Genomic DNA, 15,433 nt, shown 5'->3' with positions numbered 1-15,433 from the left:
AGTGTCAGTTGCACACTGTCTACATCATTCCCATTACTTTATTCTAAGCATCATTAGACCATTGCTGACAGCTGTGTCCGCAAGCCTCCCCAGGCACTGCCTTTGAACCCACTGGACTACACCCCTCCCCTGCAGCTGAGCCGCAAAGCCACATTCCATTGGCACACAGCCCCATTACCCAACTCATGGCCTACTCACGGGCATTTTAACATAACATTCAGGGGTGGCTGTAGCTCAGGTGGTAGAGCAGGCTACCTATTAAATGGGAACCAGATGAGGATTGGTGGTTCAATCCTCATCTGCTCCAGTCTGTATGCCAAATATCCTTAGGCAAGATACTCACCCCAAGACGCTCTCGGTGCATCCATCAGAATATGACTGTGTGTGAATGTAAGATAGAAGCCCTTACATAGAAAGACCACTGAGAAAAGTGCTTGTGTGAATGGGTGAATAAGGCAAGTTGTGCAAAATGTTTTGAGTGCTCAGTGTAGAAAAGTACTATGTAAGAATCAGTCCATTCAATGGCTGCTGTTTTGTCTATCTGGGGTGCACCTGCCTGCCTCCCAGTTGGTACCCCATATACTGTACCTCCTTTCATCTGACCACACACTTCCCGCTGCATATGCTCTGCCCAGGTGTCACTGTGGATGATAACATATACAGATAGGTGGCAGCCTGTGTAGTGTGCAGACACAGCACCTGCTGGAAAGTGGCCGAAGCGCCAGCAAGCTGAAAGGAAGGATGACCAGTTGGTACAACCCATACGGAGTGGAAAAGGCCGTTTTCTCCTTGTACTCTGGAGAAAAGGGAATCTGCCAGTAACCTTTGGTCAAATCCATCAAAAATCCATAGACCCATCTTTCTTCAGCCAATTCCCTCTGAACTCTTTACGTTTTGTGTTCAGGTAACCCGTAGAGCTGTGAAACCAGCACCACCCAGGGTTAGTCTCAAAGTGGTGTTCAATGAGAGTGGTGCAACTGGGCAGGGGAGACAACAGACACACAACATCTGCTCTCTGGGCCAATGTTAGAAGGTGGTCACAAGGAGAGAGGTGGGAATGGTTGAAGTTGGCACCTCCGACCCCAACTCATCTCTATCCTTTACCAATCTAACAGGAGAAATGGATTCTCCCTCTCTCCATGCTTTAAGGAGGTGGTTAATTTGTGTGACCCCTGTACGACCACAACACTTCATAGTCAACACGCCCCACTTGCCACTGAGGTCCAGGACATACTGAATTACTGAATATGGAGGGTGCTGGGAGGCCACCTCGCTGCAGCTTCCCAGAGCCTCTGAGTTTAGTCAAAGGGGCGATCACACGCTTTCATCTGGCTCTCCAAGGAACTGGCAGCGGTGATCTTTAGAGGACAGGCCCAGATGATCCAAAATCACAGACGTGCTTAAACTTGCCTTGCGATGCTGGGAGCAGCTACAGAGCCCACTCTTCCACTGGCACACCTTGGCTGCAGCTCCGAAGATATCCACAAAGGATCATGCGACAGGTGTGACAAATCACTTCGGGAATTTGGTCAACACTGTGACAGGATTTGTGCTGCTGGGAAACCCGACACAACCTGAGAGGTTCTTGGTTTATTGCAAATAACTTATACTTGACAAGGAAGGTGGAAGGCTATGAAAACAACGCAAGAGACTATACAAAGTAAACCCTAAGTAGATTACAAAGACAAATAAACATAAACTCAAATGAAGAACTAAGGCTCAAGATATTAAAAAAAGATATATAACTCAGTATAAACAATAAGCAAAAAAAGAACCAAACAGAACATCAAACCTCTGGTTTGACCTTTTGAACTTTACTCCACAGGTGGATGCCTTACAACAGCCAAACCAAAGGCAGACCGATCGTGTAACCCACCATGCACCAAGCCACAGTCCCTGTGCACAGAGGTGAGTATATGATGAAGTCAGTTCATTCATTTTTCTTACATCTGTGGTCAGATCCAATCTTCAGCTTCCACTGTGCCACTGAGTAACTGTCCAGGTGGATTTGAGACCTATCTAATAGAGCGATTTTAGCTCCATTGCCAGGCTCTACATTCGTGTGAACAGCTCATTAAACCCTTCATGCTAGAAAATAAAACTTCCACCTGCTTTTTGAATATAAGATTCAAATCATACATCATTTGAAAAATGAAATGCTTATGCTTACAAATATTAAATTCAGTGTAGATGACAATCATTACAGCATGAGCAGTTTCTCATTCTGATATAGTTGGAGACAAGCAGAAAACTAGCCTGCTGTTTGCTTCATAGTTGTATTATATTAGAACACATCATTATTGCTTCTTACTTCTACAAGTAAGCCTGCAATCCAAGAGCAAAGCTCTCTATTGGGATGATATGAGGTCTTTAAGATAAGATGTTTATGATTATTAAGGACCTTGAATATGAAGAATTAAATTTGATTCTGGGTTTAACAGGGAGAACTGAAGAGAATCCAATTTGGGGGAAATAAGGACTCTCTCTATATTACCTGTCAGTACTCTTGCTGCAGCAACTCAAAGCTTTTCAGGCAGCTTTTAGAACAACATGATAATAATCAATTGCAGTAGCCCAGCCCAGAAGTAATAAATGACTGAAGTAGTTTTTCACCATCACTCTGAGACAGGAGGTTTCTTATTTTCGAGATATTGAGACATTTGATAAGAGAAGCTGTTAACAAATTGTGAAACTTGCAATGGCATCATGATATGTGACTAAACCTTACATGACTTGGACTTTTGAGTTGTGAATGGCTGCTGTTTTATTTCTGTTTTTTTAAACCTTTAGAAATGTGATTGTTTGAGGTTATTCATGTTATTCAGTAGTTCAGGTCAGTAGGTCATGCTTCTACAGTACATCTTATTAATTACTCATGCAGGGAGCATTTTTATCCCAAAGGAAGAGATTCTTATTTACCAGATGTCCATGTGATTGGCTTCGAAAACATTTGTCATGCTTAGCTCTTGATGGCAGGCTATTGGTTTTGAGACTAAAGGGTGGGCCATTTATATGGATACACCGTAATAACATGGGAATGGTTGGTGATATAAAGTCCTGTTTGTGGCACATTAGTATGTGTGAGGGGGCAAACTCCTCAAGATGGGTGGTGACCATGGTGGCCATTTAGAAGTCGGCCATCTTGGATACAACTTTTGTTTTTTCAATAGGAAGAGGGCCATGTGACACATCAAACTTATTGGTAATGTCACAAGAAAAACAATGGTGTGCTTGGTTTCAACGTAACTTTATTCTGTCATGAGTTATTTACAAGTTTCTCACCACTTATAAAATGTGTTCAATGTGCTGCCCATTGTGTTGGATTGTCAATGCAACCCTCTTCTCCCACTCTTCACACACTGATAGCAACACCGCAGGAGAAATGCCAGCACAGGCATCCAGTACCTGTAGTTTCAGGTGCTGCACATCTCGTATCTTCACACCATAGACAATTGCCTTCAGATGACCCCAAAGATAAAAGTCTAAGGGGGTCAGATCGGTAGACCTTGGGGGCCATTCAACTGGCCCACGAAGACCAATCCACTTTCCAGGAAACTGTTCATCTAGGAATGCTCGGACCTGGCACCCATAATGTGGTGGTGCACCATCTTGCTGGAAAAACTCAGGGAACGTGCCAGCTTCAGTGCACAAAGAGGGAAACACATCATCATATAGCAATTTCAAATATCCAGTGGCCTTGAGGTTTCCATTGATGAAGAATGGACCCACTATTGTTGTTCCCCATATACCACACCAAACCATCACTTTGTTGTTCCAACAGTCTTGGAGGGATCCATCCAATGTGGGTTAGTGTCAGACCAATAGCGATGGTTTTGTTTGTTAACTTCACCATTCACATAAAAGTTTGCCTCATCACTGAACAAAATCTTCTGCGTGAACTGAGGGTCCTGTTCCAATTTTTGTTTTGCCCATTCTGCAAATTCTGTGCGCCGATCTGGGTCATCCTCGTTGAGATGCTGCAGTAGCTGGAGTTTGTAAGGGTGCCATTTGTGAGTAGCTAATATCCGCCGAAGGGATGTTCAACTAATGCCACTCTCCAGTGACATGCGGCAAGTGCTACGCTGTGGGCTCTTGCTGAATGAAGCTAGGACAGCCACTGATGTTTCTTCATTAGTGACAGTTTTCTTGCGTCCACATTTTGGCAAATCCAACACTGAACCAGTTTCACGAAACTTAGCAAGCAGTTTGCTAACTGTAGCATGGGAGATGGGTGGTCTCGTAGGGGGTCTGGCATTGAAATCTTCTGCAATGACCCGGTTACTGCGTTCACCAGATATCAACACGATTTCGATCCGCTCCTCACGTGTTAACCTCTTCGACATGTCAATGGCTGTGAACAAAGAGAAACTTGTAAATAACTCATGAAAGAATAAAGTTACATTGAAACCAAGCACACCATTGTTTTTCTTGTGACATTACCAATAGGTTTGATGTGTCACATGGCCCTCTTCCTATTGAAAAAACAAAAGTTGTATCCAAGATGGCCGACTTCTAAATGGCCACCATGGTCACCACCCATCTTGAGGAGTTTGCCCCCTCACATATACTAATGTGCCACAAACAGGACTTTAATATCACCAACCATTCCCATGTTATTACGGTGTATCCATATAAATGGCCCACCCTGGAGATTGTTACTCAGAGAGTGAAGGCCTTTAAGTGCTTTCCTCAGACTGTTTTCATGCTGTAATATCAGATTGAATTAATAACTGCCAATGCTTTCAGTTCTTTAATTGGCAGTGAAGAATCTGCAGTCCAGCAAAATTCTGAAAAGAATGATACCTGACTTAAAGCATGTTTATTCATATGTGTAATTCATTTTGCAGTTTTTCTTGATCACTTTGAGTAGTTCTCAAATGTGGAACACATTTTCCCCACACACATTTCCCATTGTTCTTGTACACACTGCTGTGTCTACATATTTTTTAATTAGTTTTGATGCATTTCTCAACTGAATTTCACAACTCATCAAAAAAGTTTGTACTTTGGTCAGTCAGAACTACATATCTCTCACTTACCTTAATATTGTTCAGTGTTGCATTAATATTTTCAGTCAATTTAATTCAAACCTTTTCTTCAGTATGTATGAAAGAGTCAGGCCAGTCACACACTGATAGTGAAATTGCCCTTCAACAGAAAACAAACACAAAAACATGTTCTCAGAAGAGGTGTAGTTCAAACAAATAGAAATACGTGTTCACAGACGTGTGTCATAGGTGCATCTCATGTCATGTCATGGATACACTTTCATTATAAGAACATACAGTTAAAAGCACTGCTGAACTTGGTGTTTACAGTTACAGTCTATGAAGAGCATTCTGACTGACGTCCCTGGGAGCTGTAAGTGGTATGGTTAAGTGTTTTGAGAATTTTGAGAAATCAAAATTGGAGTTCAAAGGGCTGGGTTGAAATTTGGCACTTGGTGCATTGGTTTTTCAGCATTTTCAACTTTTCATTTTCAGAAATTTTCAATGATGAAAAACACATTCAAGCTCTCTATGGAGTTTGGAAAGAAAAGCGACAGGACTTTTTAAAGTTTCTTGAAAACCTTTCACTTTTCATCTGAGAAGCTTCTTCAGTTCTAAGAGCAAATGGTGGAGAGTCCCAGATTTTTAAGCCCTATTGAGAGTGCCCCTTAAGAGGGTCGTTGACCCGCTATTGATCATCTGCCTAATCACATGAGCCAAGGTATGAAAACGGATGTGGGTCACTATCAGCCAAGTGGTTCAGGACTGTCTAATAGTGACCCACACCCTTTCTGTGAATAACTGCAACCAAATCAGTTTTAGACCAGCTTCAAATCTAGAAACACTTCTGCCAGAAATTGAGGTCATCTCAACCCATATTTCAAGTTTTATGTAAAAGACTTGGATGTTATTTTGTTCTCTTGTCAACAATAACGCCTATACTATACAGTCTCCCACTGTCTCTGTTAACATATTTTCACATGATGCTAAATTCTGCATCAACTCTGCTGACTGGTGCTAAAAATATGAGCATATCCCTCCAGTCATGGCTTAGCTGCACTGGCTTCCTGTCCATTTTAGAATTTAGTTTAAGCTTTAATAATGGCCCTTAATAGACAAGCCCTAGCTTATATTACCAGTCTTACTCATTGACATTCAGTTCCCAGGACTTTCAGTCCACTGGCAAAGATCTCTTAGCCCTTTCCCACTAGTACCTACTCGGCTCAGCTTTACTTGGTTTTGAGGGTTTTCCATTAGGTGACAGTACTTTGTACTACGTACTTTTTTAGGACCTACTCGATCAGGTTCCAAACTATCTAAATTGATCTGATCAACAGACTGACTGGTCAGTCAGTGGCATCACTTGAGGCATTAGAACGACTCCTTCACAAAAATCAAAATTTGAAACCTGGCAACATGGGAACTGGCTGCACAAAAATCAGCACCGTGTCCAGGAATGAAGTCCAGACACTTACCAGCAGCAGCACGTATACCATGGCCTCAGTGCCCTGGATTGTGTGTTGTTTTGTCCCATGCAAGTGACATCACAGGATTTTTGGCTGCATTGCTATAACAACCCCATGCACGTTAGGTGGTTGTTATACTCTTACTCAATTGTAATTAAAAATGACGTAGACTGAGTCGAGTCGAGTCAGTTTGAGCTAAGTAGGTACTAGTGGAAAAGAGGCATGACATGTCCTCAAACAAGGCAACAAAGCCGTTGCAGTCGCTCTGCGACAGTTGTAGAAGCAGTTACTGCTTGACATCAGGCAGTGTTCTTATTACATGTTTATCAGGAAGACTTAACTTCTCTAAAACAGACTCCAAAACAACTCAAGTTAATCTGGGGATTTTCAAAAACTCATAGTTTATCAACTTTACATGTAATGCAATGAATTGGTCAGATACCAAAACCAAACCATAAAAAGGAAAAAGAAAATATAAAAATGTTGATTGATTGGTATCTGCTGTGAATAAACACCACAAAGCCGTCTTTTCTCCCTTTTTAAAGCAGTTTGAAAATTATTTGACTTCCAGAAACTTTTATTCCTTGTGTTACCTATGGCACATCTCTGCTGCTCAGAGTTTCGTTTACATAGTTTCATATAACAGATTGCATTATGAAATTTCTCTTTCCTGTTTCAGGCGGGTGTGTGCGGCTGTGAAGATGGCTACACTGAAGTGATGACATCTGATGGCTTGCTGGACCAGTGCACTGTCATTCCAGTGCTAGAGATCCCCACTGCAGGTGACAACAAGGCTGACGTTAAGACGATCCGAGGCTTCAACCCCACTCAACCTGCAGCCAGCTCACCAGGCAGGGCAGGACGCACCTGGTTCCTGCAGCCCTTTGGTCCAGGTAACAGAGCCATCTCTGTCAGGTCTATAAGAAATGAGAATATATTTAAACAAGAAGCCCATTATGTGAATGCAATGTTTAATCTCAGAAATGGTAAAATGATTTCTGTAATTTATTTATAATCTTTTATTACAGACTTTGTACTATTGTGAACCTTGAGGCTACATTGGGAATTTTTTTTTAAACACTGAAAAATTTGGACAAATTCCAAATATTATCTTATGTTATATTCTGCTGCCCCCTGCTGATCAGATGAGGAACCGACTATAGCAGAAACCTAAGCACTGGTAGGATCAAATCAGAAGCTTCCACAGAAATATTCATTCATTCGTTTCTTTTAATGTAATTTATTGTTTCCAAAGAGGACATTTGTTCTGGACTCCAACAGGACAAGCATTACAACAACCACCACTACAAACCATTTAGAGTTATTCAGAGCATTAATCGAGCAAGTTACAAATGAATTCTTAAACCTTTTAAATTTTCAAATCTTCTGTCAGAAAGTAACAGCTCATATTGCAAGTACAGGATATGACTTAGATTGCACAAAATTCCTGTGGCTTGCTGTAATGCACACTGTTCTGATAAGGGCTGTGGGCTTTCTGGACTATAATTTTCATGGCTGCCTGCACCAATTTTAACAGCCTCCATTTTACTGAGAAATTTCCAGACCACGCTATTATTTTGTGTCTAATTATACTTATACGTGCTTAAAACAGGAAACACAAAAATGCTCAGACAGAAGCATGACTTTTTGAGAGAGCCCACCCAGCCAACATGAAAACCAACATAGTTATACAACCATTTTTAAAACATTTGTGAAAAAAGAATTTTTTACCATTTAATAATAGAGCTGTGTGTCCTCTGTTTTAGCTTCTGAAAAAGGCTGGATAGTATTAAAAGCAGAGCTAAAATCAATAAAAAACGCAGCCAAGCATAAGCTGTGGGGTCTTCAGGGGGTTTTAAAACCAAGTGCATCATGCTGTTTCTAGGATCAACTGTGTTTTGAGGCTCCAAGCTGGTGTCAGCTTAGGGCAGACATAATCAGTCATTTGGTGAACAATGTCCCCTCTAATTTTTCACGTGTGTGAGCGAACACACAAACTCCCTGAGCGTCCCTTGGACCACTGTGAGCAACAGCAGACGTGTGCACTGTGGTCACGCCAGCATCCAATCCATCCAAGTCACATGTTTATTAAAGTAATCAAATTACAGCATTTATGTTAGACTACTTTTAATTAACTGCTTTAGCCCACTTACAATGAAAATAAATAAAAAATCTTGTTCATGACCTGTGTAGCATGTTAACACTATTGGAAGGAAAAATAACTTCAACTCCAATTTTGAAAACACAACTTTCTTTATTTATTATTTATTATAAAGCTCTGACTGTATTATGAGTCTGAGTCTGTGGTCTGGGAGAGAGTCTGTAACTCTGTCTGCAAAATACAGTAAATAATGACCAATGTTGGGTAACTAATTATATAGTTACTTCTTCAAAAAAGTAACTGAGTTTTGCAAACAACAAAGTATTTTGCAGCTGTTTACCTAAAAATGCAGCCAAGGCGTTTTTTAAATAAACATTTCAAACTATTTACAGAACAATCAGCTGTTCTGCATCAAATCGGATGCCACACAAATTATTTGTGTCACTCCAAAAAATAATTTCTGTCCACTATGAGATGAAGGAGAACAACAGCCTGATACCTGCAGGCCTGACAGCAGCAGATGTGTCACTGCTGTAACACCTGTAACACTCAGCAGTCGCCTCGTTGTTCTGACACACAACAAAACTATTGACTACACTACACACTAACTACACAAGATTTGCGCTAAATGTGCAAATCTCTCACATCTGAAACACGCCGTCACTCCTAAAACTTCCCCCGTCCTAAACAACTAAATGCCATGTTGCCATATCATTTTTTGATTGGTCCACATGGTACATTTGTCCACCAATAGGAAAGGGTGGGATTTTTTTGGTTTTGTTTTTGCTCACAGGTGGAGAGTGCTTTGAAGCGTTTTCCTTATAAAACGCCATTTTCTTCCTGCAGTAAATATAAACAACGACAGTATTCAGGAAGAAAACCAAACATTGCAGATATTTTATCATAACTCTGGTTTTACGTGGCCGATCAACACAATTTAAAAACTGGTATAAAGTCCACACTTTGTCCGTCAGTTGTTCCGTCTGTCCTGCTCACGTCTCCAATGGTTGTACACGTTGTCATTAACGTGGCTTCACTCCACATCAGCCGCTTTGCTAAAACACCGGTGTCGCACATGAGGACGCTGTCATAGCCTGTCAGCGACGTTGATTAGCTGCGTATACACGAATGTGAATCGCATCATTGGCTGGACTTTGGGATAAGTTGGCATCGTTCGGGGTCCAAGGAACCTGCATACAGAAGCAAGTGTTAACACTACACTGAACAATCACAAAAGCAAACTTAGACTTAGCCGGGGCTTTCCAAACTCGGGGCATTCAACGTTCCAGCGATGAGCTGCTCCGAGCCTCAACCATAAATAGCGGCCAGGGAAAACAGGAACTAATTAGCTGCAGGTGCCGATCATCAGCGCAGATGCGTCGGCCAAAAGCGGGAGCCCAGTAATGAGTTCTGCCCAGGCAGACAGAGGAGAGCGAGCGACATGGAAAACAACAAAAACAACACTGTGGGCCAATGTGAGCCAGCTGGCGAGACAGGGGACCAACATTATATACATTATATTCTTAGTTAACAAACTTAACAAACCTGTTTTGTTTTTTTTTGCTTTTGTCTGGAATGCGCTAACTCGGGAGCAGTGTTGGCCAAATTACTTGAAAAAAGTAATCAGTACCTAATTACTGATTACTTCCCTCAAAAAGTAATCCCGTTACTTTACTGATTACTTATTTTCAAAACTAATTAGTTACTTAGTTACTTTTTAAAAACATGATTTACAACCTGAATTGGTGATCTTTCTGCCCAATTCTACTTTTTCTGCATAATCCATCATATAAAATGCATCAAGCAAACATTAAATTATTTGCACCATTCTCTGACTGGAAGAAATTTGTTTAACATTTAAACCTATTTTCTGCACATTCCAGCACTTAAAATAAAAACATTTTTTGTGTTTACACTCACTCTTTCAAATAAATGCAAGTGAAACACAGAAAATAAATAAAGTCAAAGACTCAGCGGTCCTGTTGCTCTATTTTCACCTGTAAAGCAGGAGTGGGGTAGGCGGAGGTTTACCCTGGTGCAGGTGTGCCGCGGTCAGTTGAAGAATCCGCGAGTTTCTCTGTGAGTTTCCCATTACGTCGTAGCTACTCGGTGCTTGCTCGGAAGTTTAGGGGTTTTTTTCGCTGTAAAAAGAAGTTTTCTTCCCACGCACAGCGGACACTAATGTTTTTGTCACTTTTTATGGAATCAAACTCAAAGTAAGGTCAGTACTTCCACGCTTTAAACGCTGCACGCTCATACTCTCTCCTGCACTCGATATATGATCCATTCTTGATCTGCACACAGCTGTTGTCACGAACGTGGCACTCGCTTACATCATTGTCATGAGACACTCACAAAAAAATCACGGTTTTAGTAATGCAGTAACGCAGCATGCTTACGGGAAAGTAACGGTAATCTAATTACCTCATCACATCCATGATGGCGGCGCGTGAACAACGCGAGGCTCAGTGTCTCTCCAGAATCTGCTATTTAGCAGTTTTTTATCTACTTTTAACCGGATTATTCGTCCAGAATTGCTGTGCGTTCCTGACCTACAGCAGACAAGAGCTTCTGGACATCTGGACTCATAACTCCAACAGTTTTATCGCCGATCTCCGACTCATCCCAGAGATCTCCAGAACACCGGAGGCTGCCCACTCTACCCGGCCGGGCGGAAGTGCACGCAGACGGCGCCGAGATCGTAAACAAAGGCGAGGTAGGCGCGGAGGGCTACGGGCTAAGCTAAAGCTAACACCACACCGGCTGCCTTTACCCAGTATTTTCCTCGCCAATGTCCGTTCTCTGGCAAACAAAATGGATGAGATACGGCTCTCCATCACTAACAACAGACGGATTATGGACTCAAATGTCATGTTTTTCACCGAAACATGGTTGAACAACAGCTGCCCGGACAATGCTATCGAGTTAGCAGGACGCCACACACACCGAGCCGACAGGCTAGCAGATGACTCCGGCAAGACCAGAGGTGGAGGTTTGTGCATTTATATTAACAATGCTTGGTGCATGAACTCCACTACTACTGAGAGTCACTGCTCACCTAATGCGGAGTTTTTAATGGTCAAATGCAGACCTTATTATCTCCCCAGAGAACTCACTTCGATCATACTCACTGCCGTGTATATACCCCCCGACGCTAATGCTAGGTTGGCCATGAAAGAACTTTCTGCAGCCATTAACAAACACCAGAATAAACACCCCGAGGCTGCTTTTATTGTTGCTGGCGACTTCAACCACACCAACTTAAAGACAGTCCTCCCCAGATTCCACCAACATGTCTCCTGCCACACCAGAGGAGACAAGACTTTAGACCATGTGTATTCCAACCTGGCTGGAGCCTACAAAGCCACACCCCTCCCCCACATTGGACAATCGGACCATCTCTCCCTGTTCCTTACACCTAGGTATTCACCACTCATCCAACGTGTGAAACCTGCTGTGAGGACAATTAAAGTGTGGCCAGAGGGGACAGACGCAGTGCTCCAGGACAGATTTAAAAACACAGACTGGAATATGTTCACCCACACAGACCTGGACCAGTACGCCTCATCTGTACTGGATTACATCTCCGAAACCACAGACAGTGTCACCACCCAGAAACGGATCACCATGTACCCCAACCAGAAGCCTTGGATGAACCGGGATGTTCGTCTCCTCCTGAAGGCCCGCAACACCGCCTTTAGGTCAGGAGATGCACACGCCTACAGTACAGCCAGGGCTAATCTAAAGAAGGGCATCAAAAAAGCCAAACACCATTACAAAAAGAAGGTAGAAGAACACTTCTCCAACTCCAACCCCCGACGCATGTGGCAAGGACTCCAGACCATTACAGACTACAGGACCACCAAACCCTCCCCCGCATCCTCTGATGTCTCCTTCCTCTTTTTTTTTTTTTTGGCCTGTCCCGTTTGGCTCTTTTGCCATCAGAATTGTTGTCTAAAGGCAAAGAAAGATGCCCAACGGATTTACTTTACCAAACTGACCATCCCAGCCTTGCCGTAATGGTCCATTTGATTCACCTTTTATTGTTTATTTTATTTTCACTTACTGAATACGGGACAGACTTGACTGGGGGAAAGAAGGGGAGAAAGAAAGAGGGAAAGAGAAACAGCTGAGAAGAGGGATGGGGGAGAAGGGCAAAAGACAAAAACCAACAGAACGGGCAGAGAAAAAAAAATGCATATATCAATCACCTGGATCACCTGCTGAGAAAGAAAAAAGAAAGCAAGCAGAAGAGAACAAGAGTAATAGAATAAACAACATCACAATGATATATGGGAATATGACAGTAAATACTAAATGTTAAACATTATTGTGCAGCACATAAGATCAACAGAACACAGTGTGCTTTGAGGTAGGAGCCAAAAAGGGTGTAGTTTGTGTGTGTGATCACCCGTGTGTACACCTGTGAGCATGGACGCGCTTGTTTTTTGTTTGTTAAAAGGTTCCTTCATGTAATAATCTGCTAGAGGGTGTGGGGGGGCCACAGCCCCGTCCTCCAGGGCGTGAAGCAGGTGTGGAGGAGATCAAAACTCCAGACATCCAGAGGCCCCCAGAACACAAGAGACCAAGGAAGACCAACAGAGGGGCAGCTGCGCCACTGTCCCGGAAAGAGCTGAGGAGAGTCCCAGATGAGGGCTCACTCAGCAGCCGCGGAGCAGAAGCCAGGGGGAGTTGCAGTGACGCGCCCGTGAGCTCCGCCGGCAGCCAGCTGCGCCTGAGTGACCGAGCCCCAGGCCGAGAGGCCGGGGGCACCCCACCTCCGAAGTGGCCCGAGCGAGCCCCAGGCTCCAGGCCCCGATAAGCGGCCGCCAAGGAGTGAGCCGGTGTGTACCTGGACGCCCATCCCCGGACACAAAGAACCACCAACGCACCGATGTCTGAGGGGGTCCGCCACTGGCAGGGGAAGTGGTGGTAGGGGGAGATAGGCCTCCAAACCTTGGAGGGCCTGAGATGTCCCCAGAGAGGTGGCGCCTGACACCCAACCTGACATATAGACACAGACATACAGGCACACACAGATACAAACATCCATTCCCACCCTCATGCTCTCATATGCACTTACTCCACACTCAACCAACGTGGAGACAGACATAAAGAGACGTTGTACACACGATCACACTCCCCAAGCGTACTCTACAAACCGGGTCTAGGTGCCCCCGCCCCTGGAGGGGGGAACTGCACCCAGACCCAGGTGGTGTTTCCCTTTTCCCTGCGGTGGGGGGAGGCAGACCGCCCCGACTCCGCAGCAGCAGGAAGGCTCCACACTCCAGACCGCAGTCGGACGGCCAACTCCTCCTCCTAGTCCTAGCCCCCCTGCTCCAGCAGGTCGCAGAGAATGGGGGTGAGAGAAGACTCCAAACCTCCCTCCACCCGCTCATTGTAATGTTGATGCATGTGTGTTCTAAGGTGCATTTAAAACCCAGGAGGGCATGGAGCTACCTGCCAGAGAGCAGCAGGTAAGCGCATGGTCCCTCCTGCTAGCCCTCAATGTCTACGTGTATTTAAAATTGAGAGGTGGGCAACGATGCCAGGGGTGGGGTGTACACCCTGATGGTACTTTGGACTCCGTGTATCGTGCCCACCCCCAAGATCCTATATGTATGTGTAATGAGAGTGTGAGTAATGTGAATGTCTAAGTTGTGGGATAAAATTGAGGCAGAGGCAGCCAGAAGGGGACGGGGGGGGGGGGGGGGGTAGCCTCCTCTGCACCCTGGTGACATATCCCTACTCCAAGGCCCTGCATGTGTGGGTGGTTGTGGTGAAGCGGGAAGAGGGAGGCAGCTGGAGATGGGGAGGGAAGGAAGGGAGGGGCAAGTGACCCCTCCCTGGGGCCAGCTCCCCCGCTGACCCCAGTAGGCACCCCCATACTCCGCGACCCGCCAGGGAAAGGGGGCCCAGGCCCATCCAGACCGGGCCCAGTGCAGCAGCGCCGCCCGGCCCCACAGAGCCCGGGACAGTCCACCCAACCCCACCACAGAGAAAACTGCACCCACCCCACCATCCACTCATCTTCCAGACTACATAAGACAATAAACACCCAGGCTGAGATCTTCCTCCACCTCTCCTGTATCTCCCCCTCCTGCAGAGGGAGCTCCTGAGGAGAGGAAAGCTCCTGCAAGATGTGACAATCTCCCCCACCAGTTGAAGAGCCCCCCAGGTGGCTCGACGCACCGGCGGCACCCTGCTCCAGGGCTGGGCCCCCATGCACCCACCCGCCCACAACCCCGGCAACACACCAACCAGGACCCAAGCCCCCGAGGCCCGGTCCGGGTCCCAGCCCAGAGACGGAGCGCCCCCAGAACCTCACGCCCATCCCGGACCCACCCAGGGGCAGCCAGGCTACCAGGTCAGTAACCCACGTCCGTCAGCACAGACCCTCCCCTAGCCCCGCTGCACGCAGCCGCGAGGAAACAGTCACCTGAGAGCCAACAGAGCCCCTAACCGGACATGACCGCTACCCGGGTTGAGCCCCCCAAGGAAGATGCCTCCGGGGAACCCCCCGACGCCCTAAGCCTGTCCCTACCCCCACACCAATCACAACAGTGAAGGCGGGACCAAACTATGACCCCCCACCCCCACTAGGTGATGGAGCTGATCAAAGGAGCCCAGAGCAATTGATCTGATGTGGTGGCAGAGGCTGTATCAAGACTAATGTAATCTAATAGATAATTTCTATATTGGTTAGAATTAAGATTATTTTTATTTTTCCAGTTCATGAGGACTGTTTTCTTGGCTATGCATAGGGCAGTGAAAACCATATGGGCGATATTCTTTTCTGAAGTGACATTATCTAAGCTGCCCAACAAACACACTAAGGGGGAAGTTGGAATGTTACATTTCAGACACTTCGATAAGTC

General features: G+C 45.0%; 1 protein-coding gene across 1 annotated transcript in view; it reads left to right on the top strand.

Annotated features, from left to right (window-relative positions):
• The window catches only part of thsd7aa (thrombospondin, type I, domain containing 7Aa), a 184,660-nt gene that overhangs the window by 160,097 nt on the left and 9,130 nt on the right, over nucleotides 1-15,433 (top strand). The window contains exons 25-26 of the mRNA XM_085377919.1: nucleotides 1,826-1,908; nucleotides 7,134-7,347. Coding sequence (XP_085234045.1) covers nucleotides 1,826-1,908; nucleotides 7,134-7,347 — 297 coding nt within the window. The remainder of the gene's footprint in view (nucleotides 1-1,825; nucleotides 1,909-7,133; nucleotides 7,348-15,433) is intronic.

This window comes from Diplotaxodon limnothrissa, linkage group LG18 (genome assembly GCF_057381915.1).
Source record: "Diplotaxodon limnothrissa isolate DT_005_m linkage group LG18, D_limnothrissa_male_GT1.1, whole genome shotgun sequence".
Lineage (NCBI taxonomy): Eukaryota > Metazoa > Chordata > Actinopteri > Cichliformes > Cichlidae > Diplotaxodon > Diplotaxodon limnothrissa.
Note: the sequence above shows the minus strand (reverse complement) of the source record. Positions and strands in the feature narration are given on the sequence as shown.